The following is a 21443-nucleotide window of genomic DNA, read 5'->3' on the forward strand; positions in this document are numbered from 1 at the left end:
TGTAACACATGTGTACCCTTTCCTATGCAACCTTCGAATAGTCTTCAATCAATCAATCAAACCGTATGCTACATTCTGGATCATGTGCATGTGGTGGAAAGCCTTCATGATGACGTCAGATCGCAGGGCGTGGTTTGATGACGCATTGCGGATCGAGCGAGAGAGAGAGAGAGAGAGAGAGAGAGAGAGAGACTCGTGCATGTGGTCCCTATGTGTGTGTGTGTGCTGCTGTGTGAATGTGTAGAGTGTTATTTGTTAGAAAGCAGAGAATGAACGCACCACGCAACAAGCCTGTGCGCTGCAGCCAGCAGACCGCGGGGACATGAGGGCATTGCACATTGCTCTCTTGTGTTAGCCGGTTGTTATGGTGATTATTACAGCTTCTACTGACATTATTCATAGATATGGCGGTGGTGGTGTTGAAGGCGAGGTGAGAGGAGGAGGCTGCACGTTCCACTCTGTACCAGCCTGCTTGTTGTGTGCAGCAGGCAGCGCCACAGCTTCTCCACAGCCACGACAACAAGTGAATCCAATGAAAAGAATTTAACCAACGCCACATTCCGAGAAGAAAGGGAAATCCGTTGTTATTCTGCTGGAGGAGCCATCATGACAACGGGCCAGGATGAGAGCACTGTTCGAGTGGCACTGAGGTAAGAGACCCTGACACTGCTCTGCTGCTGCACCTTGCGTGCAAGTTAAAGTGGAAAAGGCATCTCTGTTTTGAGTGCTGCTGCGATATGTTGATTGATATTATGATTATGTTAATTAATTGCACCTGGCTGGCTGTCTGTCACTTTCTTCTCATCGCCGGGGGGCTTGATGGCCAACTCAATGCATCTGTTGATGATAGGCCAGCAGCAGATTAATGTTTTTTCTTTTCTGGCTGTAGCACACATTGACCCATTTCCAGTCAGCCGGTAATAATGGGGATATTTTTTTCTCCTTCCTACACTTGGCATTCTGCATGAGCCGCATCTCCATGACCCGTTGTTGCTGCTTTTTTTTTTTAAATTAAAGTGTCATGACGCAGCAATGTACCGATGCAAGGTGCATAGATAGGCTGCGGCGCATATGAGCCGTTTGCACGTTTTTTTTTCTGGGAGGATGATATCATCTTTTGTAACGGCCAAAGCTCTCGGCCAAAACGCGTTGATAGCTTGTAGATCAGCTTGTAGTCAGATCATCTCTTTTTGGGTGCATGCCAGTGTTAATACCCACCCAAAAAAGAGTCATGCTTCGGTTTATAAATGAGGTTTGAGAGTTTGTCAGAGGGAGAGGGAGGAGGGTTGTACTGTTTGTACAGTAGTAGCCCGTCCTGCACTCAAGGCCTTCTCACCGGGGGCATAGCGTTTCACTCTCCTCCCGTGGGCGGCCATCCATTCATCCATCCCTCCCCATCCATCCACCCATCCCCTCAAAGACACGACTGTTTGTTGAGCGACGGTTAATCGATGAAAGAAAGTGCTTCATAGACAGCTAACCGTCCAAAGGAAAGACAACCGTTCAGAGCTTTGTTGCACTGTTAAATGTAGTGCTTTGTGTTTTCAAACGAGACTGACTGAGCTACTCAGTCGGTCGCGCACTAATGCGAGGTTGTTGATTGAGACTTTTTTTGTGTGACTTTGAGGTGCCCACCACAATGTTTAGATGCCCACTCTTCTTGTAACCTCCCTTAGCTATCATTACCTTATATTGTCAGTAAACTAACCAGAATCAGATCCACTGTTTCTGATTAGTCCACTGCAGGGCTACATGTGTGTTATTGATATGCCACTGTATTGAAGTCGGCCGCTCCCACCCAGCTGGTGATGTGGCACAGTGACAGACACAGGATGGGCAAGACAGCTGGCATCACCATGGTCTGTTTGTCTCTTTCTGTCTGTTCCTCTGTCACCCTTTCTGTGTGTCTCTGACTGTCTCACTTTTGTATGCAAAATGCAAGCATGCACATCAGGTTTTACTCAAAGCACACACGTTTTGCATTTATTGAAAAATGATAATTGGTCATTATAATGTCGCAGGGTTTTGAATTCCTATTGTGTGGGTTTGGGTGTGACTCTCTGCTTCCCATCCTGTGTGTCTGACCATGATTGCCTTGAGCTCGCTCACATGTTTCCAATGTTTACTGTCGAGTGCTATTTCGATATACTGTAAGTGCGTAATGTACACACACTTTTGACATGTGTATTTTGGAGCCTGTCCGATTTGACATTTTAATATGTAGACATCTTGCCGATTTGCTTATCCAGTGTGACTGATAATAGGATAACTGTGTGTGTGTGTGTGTGTGTGTGTGTGTGTGTGTGTGTGTGTGTGTGTGTGTGTGTGTGTGTGTGTGTGTGTGTGTGTGCTTGTACGTGTGCAATTGTCCATGTGTACTGCTAAAGGACACACTGTCTAGCTACTAGTATATTGTAGTAGGGATTAAACTTAACAGGACTATTTCCAATCTCTAGTTAGTAGACAACCTCTCCTGTCGTGTACTATTTGCTAGTATTGTTGCAGAGTATACCATTTGTAAATGGCCCTTAAGAGTAGCAGGTGTTCCTCAATCCCCATGTACACATCTGCTCATACTTTATGTGACCCTACAATCTACCTGCACACCCAAAACGATAGCATGCAATTGCTCTGCAACGTTTCAGGTTACAGAAAATTATTCCCTACTGAAAATCATCTTTGTAATGATATTGAGTACATGCTTTATGTCACAGTTGTTTACAGAATGGATTAAGGAGTGACTTGCATTGTCATCAAGTCTAATCAGAACATGGTCTATCAATCAACCGGTTCCAGACCCTGTGTACATAATATCCTCACTGTTAATTTAACTCTGGTCCATTTTACATTACATGAACGGACACAGGGGATTCATTCAGTTTTGGCCGCCCTTGAACCTTGGCTAAACTACAGTGCTCAAGGTAGATGGTAATTTCCAATAAGGTTCATTGCTGAGGTTTTCCCATAAATGTTAAAATATGTCAGCAGATACACAAGCTCACATTTCACAGCAGCTTTTTAAACAATGAAAATACAATTATCTTAAAAACAAAACCAAAACACTTTGAAAACAAATGTAAAATGGGGCTTACAGACTTTCTAGGGAGGGGTTCTGTTGCTTGGGCCTAAACATGGAGGCTGGCTAGTTTTCCTTGGAGGGGAGTGAATCCATAACAAGTTTAAAAAGATTCAGAGCTGGGTGGAAACTGTACTCTTCATGCTGCTGGCTGCACCATGACAACAAAAACACTAAACGACTCACAAGAGGAAATGGGAAATTGAAATAACAGTGCAATTCACCAAAATGCCCCTGTTTTATCTCAGAGATGTTTAGTCCTGAGGTTTAGAATACATGCTTTTATAATGGTTAAGTCAATTGGTCTGAGCAGCTCACCGAGAGATGTCTCAGAACTGTAAAGGGACTAAATAAGGCAGATGTGGAGGAGGCAAAGCTAGAATTACAACCAAAGCACCACCGAGACACAAGATTACAGAGGAACCACTCAGGACTGTAGTCGGACAGGGCTAATCGTTGCATCCTCCAGCCAACACTAGGGCTGTGAGCAAGCAGCGCTGCAGTGTAAACAAGTATGATGCTGCGTCACAGTTGTTCCAGTGTGACTACAATGACAGGGTGAACAACAGCTTAAATGGTGCTGAAGAAATGACCTCTGATGAATGAATACAAAGACAGATAGAACAGGCGTTAATGGTAGCTTGAGGTTCAACTGGAATATCAAGTGTCCCATTTGAAGTTTATGGCTTAACACGTCCCAAACGGGTCATCAATTTGTCCGTACGTACACGGACAAATGTGTCCGCGTCAAAGACTTGGTTCTTGTCCGTGGCAAATTTTAGATGTTCTTTTTTTACACACCATTATAATGTTTTTGTTTTGATCACAAGACGCAGTTAGCGAATGTCAAGTATCCAGGTTTTCTTAAGAATATGTACTGCGACACTATGGCATATTAGGAGTCCGACTACAAGCACTAGTGGTTCTCAAATGTTTTATTTGCAAGGACCCCCCTAACTCTGAGAGTGTACAAATGGATCCATAAGGGCCCATTTGGTTCCATTTGAACACTCTCAGAGTTACAGACCTCTTATGGCCATTCAGGGCTAGCTCTTTATGTTTTCTGGTAATATTATTGTCCACTCATTTTGTATGTCTGTGGCCAGGTACGCTGGTTGGGTAGTCAGTTTGTGCTGTTAGTGTCTGTGGGTCCGTGGCTGACTCCTGACCCAGGCTGCTTGGTTCGGCGGAGCTGAACAAAGCAGAGGTTCTGGGGAGGCTTTAGTCTCTGTCAGGCCTTTTGTGTTTGACCACTGCTGCCATGGGTGACAGGCACACATCTGAGCTCCTCCTCTCATCCATATTAAGTATGTATTTCATTCAGAATCAGTGAGCGCTGTTTGGTATTGAATCTAAAAATGTATAAAAGCCTTTTGGCAAAGGGTAAATGGTGCATTTATATAGCACCTTTATCCAAGGCGCTTTACATTCACCCATTCACACACACATTCATACACAGATGGTGGAGGAACCAACCTTCTCACCAGGAGGAACTGTTAGACACTAACTCTGGGGGAGTCCGGGATTGAACTGGGAACCTTTCGGGAACCTCCGTGTTCAAATGATGGTTTCTCTACCCCTGAGCCATTAGGGTCTTGACAACATGATCAATCAGTGACTTAATGTTACATTTTCTAATTGTCAAGAGCCCAAGGATCAGACAATTATGTGACAAATAGTCCAATGTTTCTATCATGTACTACACATGTTCTTTTAATAGTCTGCCTTGGTCTTTATACAGCTGCGTGTTCAGTGCTTACATTCCCCCACGCACCAATGACAGATTGGCAGCCAAGAGCCACGGTCCAAACCTTCTGGTGGTTGGATGCAGACAGGGGTTCAGTGTCCTCCTGAGCCCCAAAGTCAGCTGCCTGGCTGGGCCAGGGCTCAGTACTGTAGGCCAGCAGAGATACATGACCACACAGAACTATCAACAGATGAACAGCAGAGTGATGGATGGATGGATGGATGGATGGGAAGAAACAAAGCAGACAAAATAATGTTGTCTATATCAGTGGTGCTCAAACTTTTTAATGTCAAGGACCCCTAGAATTATATGTATTTGACCATGGACCCCCATCTCAAAATATTTTCTTCCAGGGACCCTGAGAAAGAAGGATTTGAGTTACAAATGTTTGCTTAAAAAAAAAGATATATTCAAAGATTTGCAATCATTTTTCAAAAAATCAAACCTCGGTTTGAAGTGGAGCGGTGAATCTGAGCAGCTATACCCTGTGTGTGTGTGTGTGTGTGTGTGTGTGTGTGTGTGTGTGTGTGTGTGTGTGTGTGTGTGTGTGTGTGTGTGTGTGTGTGTGTGTGTGTGTGTGTGTGTGTGTGTGTGTGTGTGTGTGTGTGTGTGTGATGCGTGCATGTGTGAGTGAGTGGTAAGTGTGCCTGGCCTGCACAAAACAGCGCCCCTCCTTTAACTAGTGTGTTGTGTGTGGCCACTCAAGGTATTGCCAGGCTACGGACGGACGGATGGACACGGCCAGCCAGCCAGCCACATACCCACGGACATACCTGTCTATTGGGAGCGCTTTCACCGCTCCAAAAATAGCAGATCTACAAGCTCAAGCTCACAGCTTGCCTTGTATATCTGCTATTCTTTAATAGTTAAAACACAAAAGAATGGTTAAAGTGGTTCAAATCTAACCCGACACAGATGTGCTCTAGGTCTAAATGGCTTAAGAAATCACAGAAATCTGTATCTGAGATGTTAAGCGAGGTCTTATTCTTGGGCACAGGCCCAAAGGCCCACTTGTATAGTTGGCCCACTGGGCATTTGCCCGGTATGCCAGATGCCCAGTCCACCCCTGGGGTTTTACGTATACATGCAAGTTAATACTTAACCACTTGAAGCCTAGCTTCCTTATTCTGGGGGGGGGGGGGACATTGGGTAGAAAAAGCATATTTACAAGCCCGGCTGTGATGCTTTGTGAACTTGGGCTTGTGGGCCTAGTATAGAGCCCTGGGGGACTCCGGTCAACTATAAGTATAGGGTTTAACATAAGTGGTTGAGTGATGTAGTGACACATTTCTTTCCATTAGCATCATTATTATGCCCTTTAACCGTGCAGAAACCTCAGCGTGACATTATCAGTAAGCAGGAAGTACACACCATCTGCTTTGAAGCAACTTGGATGTGGCCACCGTTTATCCTCCAACTAAGCCTACATCAAGTTTTAATTTGAAGCTAAACAATCGTGTCAGTGGTAATTGCAAAACTACTTCCAAGGAGTTGTTAGGAGCAGTTAGAAAATCACAGGATGTGACACGCCTTCTATATTTGATCCACGCTGCTTGTCTATCGTCACCTAGAATGTCAAGCAGGAGCGCTGGCATAATACAGTACAACTGGTCAGCCCTGTTGCTATTAAAGAACAAAAGAGAGCAGATGAATACTCCTAGCTGGTAGTTTATTCACAAACCATAATACCCCCCCTGTCGCTTTGATCCTTAAAGCTTGTCTGCCATCAACCTGAACATCAATTATACCTGCCTGTCCCTGAAATAATAACCTCGGTGGGCTGGTTCAACCAGAACTGTTACAGAACCACCCTTCCCTTCAGTGTTGACCTAACCCTCAACAACAAACAATGGTGGCACGTTGCACTACGCAAATAAAACGTTCCTTCCAAAAGCTACAATATTGTAGTCAGGAATGTATGCATGCTGTGATGCTTTCAATGCACCGTCTGTGCAGCTTGCAGATTGCACATTATGTAAACAGAAAGTATGGCCCGGGCTAAAAGCACATGCAGGGAGCAAATGTTCAGAGTGTTGTGTACCTGTTTTGACGGAGTTTGGGAAGAACAGGTCGACTTGTGTTGGAACTAAGCTGGGGGGAGGTTAAAGGGATTGCTCAATCCCCAGGCAAAAACCTCAAGCTCCTTAACCCCAACCTATTATACACAACAACATTGCAACTCAAGTTTGTATGAGAGAAATGCAGTATATTAGAGGGAAATAATCGCAGGAAGGAAACCGCTAACCTCCAAGGTGAATCTCATTGCTGTCGGGCAGAAACCTTTTATCTCGTATTGTATAATTAACAAATTAATGCCCTACTTATACTTACATACTACAGTGTTGCACAAAAGCAACACAACGTACCAAAAATAGCTCTATGAGCTTGTAGATCAGCTTTGTTAAATTATTCTTTTTAAAGTGGAATTGAAAGTGGTTAAGTCTGTCTGTGGGTTTATTGAACCAATGAATAGTAATAACAAGAGCTTGAGAGTAATAACTATAATGTATCCATTTGGACCACAGATTCTCTTTTCCATTTCCTTAAAAAGTAAAGCTTTTGTAAAGCTTTTGGACATACAAAGTTTCCACCCGAAAGACAATATTGTTCATATGTTAGTTTGCTTAGTCACTGCTGTAGTAATTATTTTCAGAAGGCATTCCATAATCATTCCCTCCCACACGCACAGCACATGCACTCTAGGCCTATAATAATACATGGATCCACACATAAGTGAGCGCATGCAGTACGACCGTGTACAATTAATATGCTGGGACGTAAGACGGGATTTGATCACCCCGGCTGGGTCACCTGGGCGAGGGTGTATGATGTTGGTAGACCTGAAACACCCGTCAACCTCGGGCTACATCTCGGATGATACGTCCCAGTTGCATCCTTGTGATGTTTTTTTTTCATTATTGTACTGATTTTCTACGGTTTCTAATGTTAATCTCCCTGTAGATGAATGTTCCCTGTGGTTTTATACTGTGTGCAGTTTGAATACTAATCAAATGTGCCACATCTGTTGTTACGTTGACGTGTGAACTAGTTGGAAACTCCCATGGCCAGCGGTCATTCACCTCACAGGTCTAAGCCTTCACCTCAGACTCAGATATACTAGCTAGGATGGTTGGCGGACGCTACATGTATTTCCGTCAAATTTCCGTTGAGGTCATACCATGTATAATAGCATATATTTGTAGAACACACTACTGTACTTGGTGGAACGGTAGAAGATTGATATAGATTTACATTTAGGCCTATTGCTTCCAACTATTTGGCCCATTTTGGAGCTGGGACGGCTCTGAACATGTCAACAAAATGCAGAGGGAGTGGGTGGACCTGTCACATCCAATTAGAACTGAGAGCACACACAAACACACAGTGATCCTCCCATCCATAATCATATCGTGTTGTGAGCTTGTAGATCGTCTATTTTCAAATAGCCAATTTATATATAGGGTTACATTGGCAAAACAGATTTTGATGATGCTATAATTCATTTTGCGGAGAACTCCCTGGAACCCCACTTTGAGAAACCAGTTAGATATGCTATCCAGATGGAAGCAGAGCTATGAATATCATTACTTTGCCTGGAGCGCTAAATAGAAGGATTGTTTGGAACTTAACCAATGGTCACCTTTGAAATAGACTTGGCTCATAGCTGATTAGACTTGAATAGCTCACGACATAACTGACCTTACTTGGTGTTGTGATGAGTTTCGCATTGACACCACTACACCTTGGTATCACACAGACGCCTCACATTATCAAAGCGTTTTTCCTGAATTCAAGGATTTTTTGGTGCAACCCAAAATAGGTTTTAGCTACTCACAAAGGAAAATTTGTTAAATTACCAGCGCTGAAATGCACGAGAACAAGATAATGTATCCTTGGTGCTCAAGTAAGATGAGCTGTTAGTACACATCAGTCACTATCACCTGCCTCTTCGATTGGCTCATGGCATTCCTCTCCCCTCAAACTCACTCCCCAACCACCTTCCAGTGTTCTAGTACAGTTATTGTTCTTTCCACCATTTTGTTAATTGGGCTAATTTAATTTCCTCAAGCTAAATAGACATTTATATTCATCAAAATGGTCAGAAATTAGAAGGAAATGCATAGATTTACTCCCAGATCAGGTAACAAGACTAAATTGCCTTTACTGTTATGTCTCAGAAAGATCATGCTTTATGCGTAGTCTAGTCACCAAATAAAAGCCCCATTACCAGTAAAAAAAAACCTGAATGGTAAAGGCCTTTGTCAGAAGAACCCTATAATGCAGTCGTCTAAAACAGTGGTTCTCAACCTGTGGGTCGGGACCCCCAGAGGGGTCCCCAAATTATTTTGGGGGGTCCCCAGATGTTTAGATAAATGTTAACATTATATTCTCACTCAACAGTAAATAAACCATCATACAGTATAAGTGTATAGAAGGTATCTAAATTGACAATTTAAGGACTTTAAAAACCTTTTTAGTACCTCTGGTCAAACATTAGTCAAATTGTCAAATATTAGAGGCAGAAATTGTGAAAATAGCAGATCTACATGGCGCAACACGAGGCGTTGTGAGCATGTAGATCTGCTATTTTCACAATGGTATAGATCGAGTCAAACTAAATGTAATGCCAACTCCTGCAATTCCAAGTGTTTGTGCAGGGTGAGGGGTCCCCAGTTCAAATATGATTATTTTGGGGGTCACGGCCTGAAAAGGTTGAGAACCCCTGGTCTAAAAGAGCGAGACACAGCGGTTCTCCAGAGCTTTCGCTCTTTAGCAGCCACGCTCCTCTTCCTAGACTGATGAGTGTTGTGTTCCAACGCACCGCTAAGCATAGGCTACACTTAAGGCTGAACTGGCCACCAAAATAGACGCGGAGCGACCACGGCGTCACTGGAAGTCCTCCAGTTATCTATATATCATGACCTCTGCGTGAGGAGTCAGCACATTTTTCTGACAGACGCATCCGCACCGACGCGGAAACCGTGCTGCACGCCCACCACTGGCCACCACGTGTAGACATGTTTATGGCATGGAATGGGGGCTGCTATACAGTCTCCTACTGTTTGTTGTGGGGCGGTGTGTTTACTGTTTACACTTTCGAACTGATAAACTTCCTCAGCAGAAGACTTTACTGGACCTCCTCTAAGGCCTGTGTGTGTCAGTGTGTTCCCGTGTTTTAGAAAAAGGAGAGAATATGCATAACATAACAGTGGTTTTCAAGGATTCTGTGCCCATGGCACACCGAAGGGCAGGTTAAAATCTCAAGGCATACCCGTTTTATTCATATCCATACTTAATGACCTGACCTCTATGCTAAATAACGTCTGTAGACATGTTTATTTCATTTACTAACGCCAAATAAAAAAGTTACACTGCTGAAGCTCTTATTTCATACTTTTACACAAGTAGCAACAATTGTTTTAAAGTAGCAAAAATTACCAATCTATGAACTCACACAGTGTTAGGAGGATGCGTCGTGATATGCTATTTACCGCTATTTTTGAAAACGGGCACAGAAAGCAAGCAAGCTGACACGCAGGATAATTTGGTTGTAATTGCATAGTACTACAGCACAGTTACTACAGTGACTCACTTTCACTCCACATGCATGAAAGCAAGTCGCTCGTTTCTGTTCTTGGCTTTGTCTTTTCATGCTGCACTGCACTGCACTGTACTTCCCCCCCTCTCTCTTCATTGTTTTCTCCGTCCCTTATTTTCCTGTTCCCTCTCTCGAACCTTTTATTTCAGTGCCGTACAATGTTTTATATGTTTACAGTGTTGCCCTTTTCCTCAAGATACCGTTCAGCTGGCCTGCTATACCAGCCCTGCTGAAGTGGATGAGGTTTGCACCTCCTCATCTATATATGTGGAGGCCTGGCCATACTACAAATAGGCTATGGATGTAACTTAACTTCCACCGTCATCAAACTGCCAAGAACAGCGTCATAAATAGATCTCAGACAGTCACAAATAGCACGGTTTGCTTGTTTTAGTGAGCTGTCACCTTGTTATTTATTGCTCCAGTCTATATCTGCATATGACCAGCAAAGGATGTGTTTCCTAGTACAGTAAGTCAAGCATGTTGCTGTGAACTACGCACAGCTTATTATTATTCAGTGCTGTTTAGCTGTCACACCGCCGTGCAGGCTAGAACGTCTTGACACTGTAGTGTCTCTTGACTAAAATATAGACTACGTTCAGACTGTGTAGAGAACAGTGTATGCAAATGAACTCCCTTCCACACCTGCTGTTATCGCGCCCGCGGCTGTCTGGTTCTGCATATTCATGAAGTGTGAGCAGTTTGCGTATTTGCATCAGGTGTGAGGAAGGATCCACCAGACAGTGTTATTACCTCGCTCTGCCAACCAAGTAATGGTGTATGTGGGCTGTAGCTAGAGAGAGACAACACTGTGGCAGCTGAATTAATCGTATCACTGTTACACAATTCACCCTTTGTTAGCCTCCTGGTTGGTCCCTGACTGACCAACCAGCAGGCTCTATCTGCCTTGTCCCGCCCTGGTTCCGCCTTTTTTATGTTGAATTAGCTAAAACATAATCTTTGGAGAAATAAAAACATTTAAAAACATGCTGATTCACTATGCTGCCACTGAGCAGCTCCAATTGACTGAAACAAAGTTTGAAATTAGAATTGAGCCCACAGAATAACAATATGAAGCAACTGAATTAACATGGCAGTGGATGGAATGTCCCACTGAATGTCCCACCAAGACACAGCAACCAATGGGTGTGGAAAGGGGCAGGACAATGGGCGGGACTTGACAAAGGGTGAATTCTCACTGGCAAAAGATAGCAGTACAGTTCTAGGGCTGGGCAATTAAGCGAAAACATATTCCAAACTGACATTTAGAAGAACCACTTATGACTTAATCTTGCTCACGCAGGTTATTTGAATAACCGAGAAGAAGCCGTTTTTTATGCAATGTGTTCTTTCGAAATTTCGTTTGAAGAATGTGAAATATATTTATTTTCATAATCGACTAAATCAACTAGTGTGATTAATCACTTAAGCCCTGTAATATACTTTGTTGTACATTGGTGGCATACAAAAACAGTGAGCCCATACTATTTACAGTACAGACCTTGGGAGAACTATAGAGGGAGTGTATTATAATCCTTCATGAATCGTAATCTAGGCAAAAGTGATTATGATGTTGATTTGAAGTCATATCTCCCAGCCCTTAGTTCTACAGTAAAATCTTCCCAACTGGATCGATATACTGTAGATGCAAAGGTTTAACCACAGACATGTGTTAGCTTTGTCGTGACCTGTAATATAACCAGTGGTGGAAGAAGTAGTCAACTTTCCCTACTTACAGTAGATAAAAGTAGTAATGACTCAATATAGAAATACTCTGACTGTTACAATAAAAGGCCTGTATTCAATACAATAAAAGCTGCATATATCCTAACCTAAATATCTCCTGCCGACCCATTATCTCTGTTATCTTGTTTCCTTGAAAGCTGTTGGCCAGCCATGTTTTTCGGGGCTGGCCTTTGTGTCCCTCCCTCCCTCCCTGGGCCACTGGCCCGTTGTTAATGTTGACACAGACAGAGATGGTACCCTGTGTCAACAGGACATGGCTGAGTGCTGGTGGAAGGGAGAGGGCAAAAACACCATGCATGTGCAGCATGGATTAAAGTTGTCAGACGCCACCACCGATTTCAGTCATTTTCACAAGTTTAAAGAGTACTAGAATGGGTCAGAGTAGCCATAGAATACATGTTCTGTTGCTTAAATCCAGAGGCATCCATCTTCCATAAAACCATAATGATCTTAGATATTTCATGTACAGTAAGAGTAAAGGTTAATGCCTCCATCTGTGCAGTTCTTTAACTGGGTGGTCGTATGTAGAACTGCAGGAACATAGGTTTAGAATGTTTTTAGAATAAACGTCATACTTTTACATGTTGTGTTGATTGTTTAGGAAACAAAGCACTAGTGTGTGTGGAGGACTCCTTTTCACGCTGTTTCACAAATCACAGACTGGGAAAATGTTCAGACGTGAGATTAGTTTTCGCTTTAATCCGAGCATGTGACGCACGTCTCACTTTGTTACTCTTTTTCCGTCTGTTTCAATTGACGCTTATTGCCACTTGCGCTCCACACCTATTCTTTAGTTGTTGTTGTTGTGTGCTTTGTGGACCAAACTGTGTGTGTAGACAGAGTAGCAGACTGCATTTAGGGGCGCAAATGGCAATCAAGGCTACTGTATACCGAAATCTTCAAGGCTTTATGCTTTGTCTGTTTGTTTTGACTTTTATTTTATTTTATTCAGTACACTTCAATTATGTAATTTGGCATAATGACCAGGAAGCATTTTTGAGTTGTTTTAGGAGTGATCTGTGCTGTGTCATTACATTGGCGCACGCCACTGGCTAGCTGCCTACAGGTATACACTTTACAGTTGAGCATGCGGCCGTATGAAGTTAAAAGCGTGTAATTTTTACCCTTTTTCACCCAGGGAGCTGTAGGAAATGAATACTGTAAACCTTAATTGTGCATTGCCAGATGTTTTTCTGCATACAGTTGTCAAGTGAGGCTAAGTAGTAAAGGAGTGCATGTGAATGTGTGTGTGGTGTCAGCAATATGGATATGCGAGGAGGGAAGGGTCTTGTTTCTGTCCCCACTCTATGTTGACAGCTAGAGATCTTCCCTTCCTGACACCTCCTGTACTCCCCTCCCTTCCCCTCCAACACACACACACACACACACACACACACACACACACACACACACACACACACACACACACACACACACACACACACACACACACACACACGTTCTAACTACTATGCTTCAGAGTACACCAACATTTTAGGACGGCATTGACATTGGTAAAAATGTTTTGCTTAGATCATCTATGTCTCAATTTGTGACATAAACCTAACCTCTAAATGTCTAACCTAACCCCATCCTGAATCTCTAATCATCATCTGTTTTAAGTCCGCTTTCCAGGCACCGCTGGGTTGGATCCTGAATCTCTAAAAAAATCTACTATACTTATTGGGACATTTGGCTCCAACAAGTATAGTAAAAACACACGTGCACACTCACACCTCATAATGAGGGGGGCGGTCTGCTCGGCGACCCCCTGACCCCACAGGAAGTAGTAAAGCCATTATCAACGTGCCACAGAGGGTTACATGGCCTTGTTTGTTTTGGAGTGTGTGTGTGTGTGTGTGTGTGTGTGTGTGTGTGTGTGTGTGTGTGTGTGTGTGTGCGTGTGTGCGTGTGCGTGTGTGAGTGTGTTGTGTGCTCACTAGATCTCAGTCAGATCAGCTTCACTTCTGGACATACACACAGCACAGCAGCCATTGTCAAGTGGATGATATGCAGCTGGGCTCAGATCAGTGTTAGAAGAGCCCTTCGTTAGCCAGTGGAGGGATTGTTTGTGTTGCTTTTTTTAACAGGGTTCCCACGGTCATGAAATTCCTGGAAATTTTTTGAAATTAGAAAAATATTTTTTCCAGTACTGGAAAAGTTTTGGAATTTATCAAGGGTCCATGGAAGGTCCTGGAAAAAATAGCTATGCTTTGTCTTTGGTTATTGATTTTGTTAATACCTCTGAAATGACAAATTAAACACTGGCCAAAATTGTCAAATAATAGAGGCAGAAATTGTGAAAATAGCTGATCTACATGCTCACAACGCGAGGCGTTGTGAGCATGTAGATCAGCTATTTTCACAATAGAACCGTGTTATACAAAATTCCTCAACTTTTAGTGCTCATCAGAGAGGGGTGTCCCCAGTTAAAATGTGATTAATTCGGGGGCCACAGCCTGAAAAGGTTGAGAACCAATGGCATACACTACCTGTCTTTGGGCATTGTGCATAGGAGTAAGCGACCTGTTATTGAGCTGAATTATTGTTATATAGTCCTGGAAATTGGGTTAAATATTCTGTAAAAGTTTTGGAAATTAATTGGTAAAGATGTGTGGGAACCCTGTTTTAATAATAAACACCCAGTGCTACCAAATATACAGTGTATTTGACATTGTATTTTAGACAACATTTCCTCTGTGTGTCCAGAACAGGCATGCCAGGGTTCATGTGGATACTAGACAGTTCATGTAATCGTAATAACGAGGCCACCCGGCTGCCGACGTGCTTTATCTTCATTTGTAGTCGGTGCAACGTTAAGTTCCTCACAAGTTGCCATTCCAGACATGTTCCACGTCCAAGGTCTGGCTTCAATTTCAGGCTGTTAAGTCCAATAATAAGGTCTCCGATAAGGGTTAGGTGGGGCTGATGCATGCAGGCCTGTGGTTACAGTGTCTCTCTGCCTTCCCAGAGGTTGTTAAAATGTCGACAAAACGTACATGTGGGTCCGCTCCTCCTCCGTCCGCGTCTATGGCAACTGAGCAAACGGCAACAGACCCCCATGAATTATCCTAGGAGGGGGAGGTAATGGGTTTTATGGCCTTTTGATATCAGACGCACCATCCACCCATCACATTTTTACCACTTATTTCCCGTGAGTGCTTTTCAGGAGCTGTCATTTGGGAGTATGCTAATAATAGTATTTCAGCCCAAGATCCAGTTCACCCTAATGCCATGTTTCTCCATTATTATAATTTTTTTTCCCTGCTCTGGTCTGGTTTTCTTCCAAAGGATTTTGTAGAACTGGAGGAGACGGGTCTAGGCCTAGGTTAAGGGCACTTTTACACAAGTACGAATTGCTCTGACTCCGCTAAACTAAACTATAGATACGGTGATATTGACACACAGAGACACGTATTTATGACCCAGTCCACATCTTTTTTTGGTTACGGCTCCCAGGGTGTATTTCCTCGTTTTCGTATTGAGTACGAAGCTGTATAAAAGGACCAGTACGGAGAAACCACAACGAGGACCGTCCTCGTTTAAACATAACCTTAAACTTGTTATCCTGAGTAGAGTACAGATACCAGCATTGGAAATAAATGCCTCCAAATTTGCCTGAAATGCTGATATTTGGGAGTACACAAGTCTATACAGGATAGATTTCTTTAAGTTGATGCTGTACTATTGTTTTATAAATGTCTTCTTGTTTCACTAAATTGTGGCTGTGCTTTCAGGGTTTCATAATGAAATTGTTATTTCGATTTATGCTCTGGCATCAGATCGATATTATTATTATTATTATTATTATTATTATTATTATTGACCCTTTATTTAGTTAAACAGATGAAAATCCCATTGAGATCAAGAATTATTTAACACGGGAGCCCTAGGTCTGTTCGGGGTAGCAGCAGGACAAAGCTGCAATGTACACAACATAAAACATAACCTGCAACATAGGACAATATTCTTGCAAGTTCAAGTGTCGGAAAACATTGTCATCAGCACACCTCTAATCCTAGGTCTGGTCGTACAATAGAACTCCTGAGTTATAGCTACTGTATATAATAAGCCAAGAAAGTAATAAGCTGTCTACCTTTTCCTTTGTGTACTCCTGAGTTGAGTGCACATGCACTACTACTAATAACAGTATTTCCACCAGGCTCTAATCCATCATTATGACATTTTTCTTGTGTAGAAACCACTCCAATTAATTCCTACCCCTTTTTGTTTCTTTGCACAGGAAGATTTTAGGCAGCACAAGGAGAGGTTTGAGCAATGGTCTAAAGTAACTAAGTTCATTTACTCAAGTACTCTACTTAAGTACAGAATTGAGGTATTTTTTAACTTTACTGCCTGGATATTTCCAATGTTCTGTACTTTTACTTCTACTCCACTAAATCTCAGAGGCAAATATTGTACTTTTACTCAACTACAATTATTTGAAAGCTTTAGTTAGGCTACTATAGTTACTTTGTAGAATCTGATTATTACTAGTCCTGTGCCCGGGGGGTATGCACACTCACAGTATATGAGGGATTGAATGTAGGAGTCTCAGAAGTAATGTTGGAGAACCCAGAACGGTGCCTGTTGGGAAGAATAGTCACCATTGATGTCCAGTTGTGCAATACCGTTGTATCAATCTGTGATGTCAGCACTATGACGTTAGAGTATGACGTCAGCATGCAGACAGACAGCGGACATCATCTCCAAATGTGGGCATTGTTTCAGCATGCGGCTGTTACCATAGTGGCCACACTGTTTAGTATCAGTGATGTCAGCATGCAGACAGACGGTCAGACGCCGGATGGACAGACATTCGCTAATTAGCGTAATTAATTACAAAACATGCATTACCCACTTCGGCCTTATATACATTTTGACCATGTGAAAATAGCAGATCTACAAGCTCACAATGCATCGCATGATTGTGAGCTTGTAGAAGATTGAAAATTTGAAGTGGGACATTCTGCATAATGAGTACTTTCTACTTTAAGTACATTTTGATACTGATAATTTTGCATATTTTCTCAAGTACATTTTGAAATAGTCTGTTACTTGTAACAGAGTATTTCTTCAAGCTTGTAGATCAGCTGTTTTCAAAAGACCTTTAGCCTACACATTTTATACATTTGAAAACGTGTACATTTTGATACCAATACTTTTGGACTCTTTTACTTTTACTTCTGCTCCGGACTTATTGATGCTTTTACTTGAGTAAATCATTTGAGTACCTTTTCCACCACTGGGTTAAGGTTTGGTGTCCTGACACTGTTACAGCGTCTCCATGGAGAGGGACATGCTTTTACCTGTTAGACTAGGATTACACTGAGCCTTCCCATTAGGGGCTCTTTTTTGTTGCAATCAGTTGCCAAAACAGCTTTTGTTGATATTGGAACGGTTGAGATAAGGAGACAGATTTACAGAGGTGATTGGTTAGACTCTATGTGTACATGGGTCATGGGGTTTGGGGGAAAAAAAACCCTACCCATTAAGACCTGAAAAATACCCTGATACCCTCACAAACACATGCAGTAATCCTGGTCTCAATAATGCCTCCCCCTGGCCAGCCGGGGCGCCTGATGGAGGGGAAAGGAACTGGTTGGAATAACGTGTTCCTTCCACGTGCTACGTCCATCCCAGGTAAATCCCCCCTGTCAGGTGAAAAGAAACAACTTGGACTACCCATGCATTGAAGGAAGCATGAGGTTTGTCCGTTGTCTCCCCAGGCGCGGCAGAGGGAGAGCAGAGCCCAGGATTACATAGGCAATTGGCACTGGGTGAAAAATGGGTTACAAAAAGTAAAAAAGAAAAAAAAAGACCTGAAAATACCTTAAAATGTCTTCTAAATCTTAACGGTTTTCTGAAAAACTTTAGATTAAAAAAACTCACTCATTGATTCACTCGTTCAACAAAATGTGTTTTACTTGAAAAAAATGCTTTTCAGGTCAAATATTTATATGCGATTAAACATGCGATTAATGAATTAATTACAAAGCCTCTGATTAATTCGATTAATTTTTTTAATCGAGTCCCAGCCCTAGTTATAACCTTTTAATGTCAAGGACCCCTAGAATTATGTCTTGACTGCCGACCCCCATCTAAAAATATTTTATCCCACTTTGAGAACCACTGATATAGACACTGTGTGGTGACATCTTGCAAAGCTGGCAAGTTTACACATTGTTTGGAGAAATCTTCAAAGGACACCAAACAATAAAGTGAATGGCTGCATTTCCCTCGGGCTTAAACCTTGTGTCTGAACCTAGTTTGGGAAAATGTCACTATATATATCGTTGTTGTCAAATGCGGTTACATCACTGGTGATCCCATTTCTGCTCTGACAAACGTTTTCCTCCCAAAACAATGCCAAGAACAGGACCCGCAGTGTCGGAATACATGTTTCCAAAATGACTCGTGGTGACGTTAGGAGGAGTGGTCCAGCTAAAGGAAACAATGAAAGACTGTGAGTTATGTTGTCTCTGGGACAGTCAGGGACCACTCCAAAGGCAGAGGGCATTTTTAAGTCCTAGTGCTGCATAGAAACAGCATACAGTACATATTGTTTATCTGATTTGACTGTTGCATGGCTCACACTGCTAGAGATGTATTTATACATTCCACTATCATTATGCCCTGATGAAGACCAGCTGTGTGGTCGAAAACACGTTGTCATCTTTTTTTTCTTTTTAACTATGTACAGTAGCTAGCTCTCTAGGTCGTCCTCAGACGAGCCCTCCATCGTTGTTTCCAGTCATCTCGGTTCTCCATACATCTGGCCAGCTCATTGGTGTTCTGTGTCCCTACGTCTTCCTTGAGTACGTCCACGTATGTTTTTGTGGGACGTCCTCGCGACCGGTGCCCATGTGTTGGCTCCCACAGTACCAATTTGCTGGCTGGAAGCTCCGGGTGTCTTTGGCAGTGTCCTGCTAGTCTCATTCTTCTGGTGGCAATTTTCTCGCTTACCCTTGGTATTCCCTCATACAGGCTCCTGTTGGTAACATGTGCACTCCTGTTGATGTTGAGTACTGCACGCAACATTCTAGTGTAGCATCCATCTAGAGACTTCTGCAGGGTTGGCTTCAGGGTCCAGCATTCACTGCCATAGAGGAGAACAGACTCCACTGTTGCAAAGAAGAAGCTAAGTTTGATTTGGCGGGGGAGGCTAGAGTTCCATACACTGTTCATGCCGTTCAGGGCCCTCCAAGCGAGTGCCTTCCTTACTTTAAGGTCTTTCTCAGTTGAGTCGACCCATGCGCCCAGGTACTTGAAGTCCTTGACTTCCTTCAACACAGCTCCTTCTGTTGTTGTCAGAGGTGAGTGATCAGGTAGGTTATAGGTGATAACCTCATTTTTCTTAGCATTTAGCCTGAGACCAACTTTGGCACACTCTATCTCTGGTAGCCACCGTACCATAAAGGCTTTTACATGTATTTGTTCTATCCTGCTACAATTTGTTTGAGTGCCTGGGACCTGAAACACATTTTCTTGTTCCCATCATTCCAAGAGCACCAGGTATTATTATAAAAAAAGACTTTGTATTCAACTCACTTGAGTGCCTGGATGTTTGTTCTACTGCTAGGGATATACTTAAAGAACATTCCACCTAGGGGTGGGCGATATGGAAAAATACAATATCACGATAGTTTCCCAAGCTGTATCATGATACACGATTTTTATGGTTATTTTTCAAGTTACTTAACAGTACAACCATTACATGATAACAAAAACTAAAACAAAATGGTGGAACAGACCATTTAGACCAGTGGTCCTCAATGTGGGCTCCAGGGACTCTCTGGGTTCCTTTTGGGAGGTCTAAATTGACCCTTTCAAGTATTTAACTCTCACAGTATACGAATGAAACCATTTGATGCAGCTGTGCTCAGATCAATGTTAGAAGAGTCCTTTGTTAGCCAGAAGAGGTATTTTTTGTGTTGCTTTAAAAACACCCAGCACATGAGCACAGTGCAACCAAATATAGAGTACTGTATTGTACATTGTATTTTAGACAACATTTCATCCATGTTGTGTCCAGAACGGGAGCGTGTCAATATTACGAAATAACGTTTGTTCAATGTCCCATTAGTTCGACACTGGTGAATGTTAACCTGGTGAATGCTACTATGCCTAACCCTAACCTCAGTAAAACTACTGTATGCCTAACCCAACCCTAACCCTACAACCTAACCGAACTAATGGGACGTAGAAATATTGATATTTTACCGTCCAGAGCAGAGATGCCAGGGTTCATGTGGTTACTAGACAGTTAATGTAATCATAATAACAAGGCCCACCCGGCTACTGACGTGCTTTATCTTCATTTGTAGTCAAGGCAACATTCGCTGTGGGTGCGTGTGCATGCGTGTGCATGCGTGTGCGTGTGTGCTGGTGTTTATTTATTTGTCCTTGCCTTCCCCTAACACCCTGCCTTATTGGCATGGTTGGCATTCCTCAATGTAGCCAGGAGGCAGTGGCTCAGGGGACGCAGCAGAGGTAGACATGACTTGGATGTAACTGTCCAAGTGTCTCTATCTTTTCATGATTGCCTCAGTATTCACTATCCAACGCACCTGCACCTATCCAGTGGATGTGCGAATATTTCCCTTACATAAGAATCTGGCTAAAAAGGAGATTCTATTCTTTTCTCTCTATCACACAACAATTTGGAGGACCCCCTGTAGTAACTCTGAGGAACCCCTAAGGGTCCCGGACCCCCTGTTGAAGACCCTTGCTGTAGGGTGTAGAAATATATACTACTGTACACTCACTGTATAGAATTTGGTGACATCTTAGATGTGTTATTGGCGGAGGATAGATTGGTAGGTAGATGCACATGGATGGACACAGTAATTAGTCATTGCAATTAGCCTACGGGCTAATGATATTACATGCTTTGTTGTGCGTCACAACAGTGAATTATCCTCTTAAATGGAGTCAGTGGGTTCCAGACAGTCACGTCTGCCTCTTAACGTTGTTGACGGACGGAAAGCCTCGTCACGCTGATATCCTGCTGCCGTGATGGGATTATTATTGCCTTAATTCCCTCTTCTATCACCGGTCCCCATGGCAACCCTCCTTCCTCGTATCTTTGGAAAGCCATAACGGACTGTCCTCCGTCATAGAGAGAGAGAGAGAGACAGAGACCCCTTTATTGTTTTATTAAAGAACATTGTGAAGATCAATGGATATGAATGTGTATATTGTTGCTGTCGGCTTATCTCCATATTTTAAATGCCCGACTTGATCAAACTATAATAGCGTCACACACACAAATG

General features: G+C 42.8%; 1 protein-coding gene across 3 annotated transcripts in view; it reads left to right on the top strand.

Moving 5' to 3' along the window:
* The first annotated feature begins 243 nt into the window (after window positions 1-243).
* Window positions 244-21443, top strand: part of kif21a (kinesin family member 21A) — a 98297-nt gene continuing 77097 nt past the window's right edge. For all 3 annotated transcript variants that reach the window (XM_080737809.1, XM_080737811.1, XM_080737810.1), the window contains exon 1: window positions 244-650. In XM_080737809.1, the coding sequence (XP_080593935.1) occupies window positions 607-650 (44 nt within the window). In that variant the 5' untranslated portion in view covers window positions 244-606. The remainder of the gene's footprint in view (window positions 651-21443) is intronic.

This window comes from Nannobrachium achirus (genome assembly GCF_963921795.1).
Source record: "Nannobrachium achirus genome assembly, chromosome: 11".
Taxonomy (NCBI): domain Eukaryota; kingdom Metazoa; phylum Chordata; class Actinopteri; order Myctophiformes; family Myctophidae; genus Nannobrachium; species Nannobrachium achirus.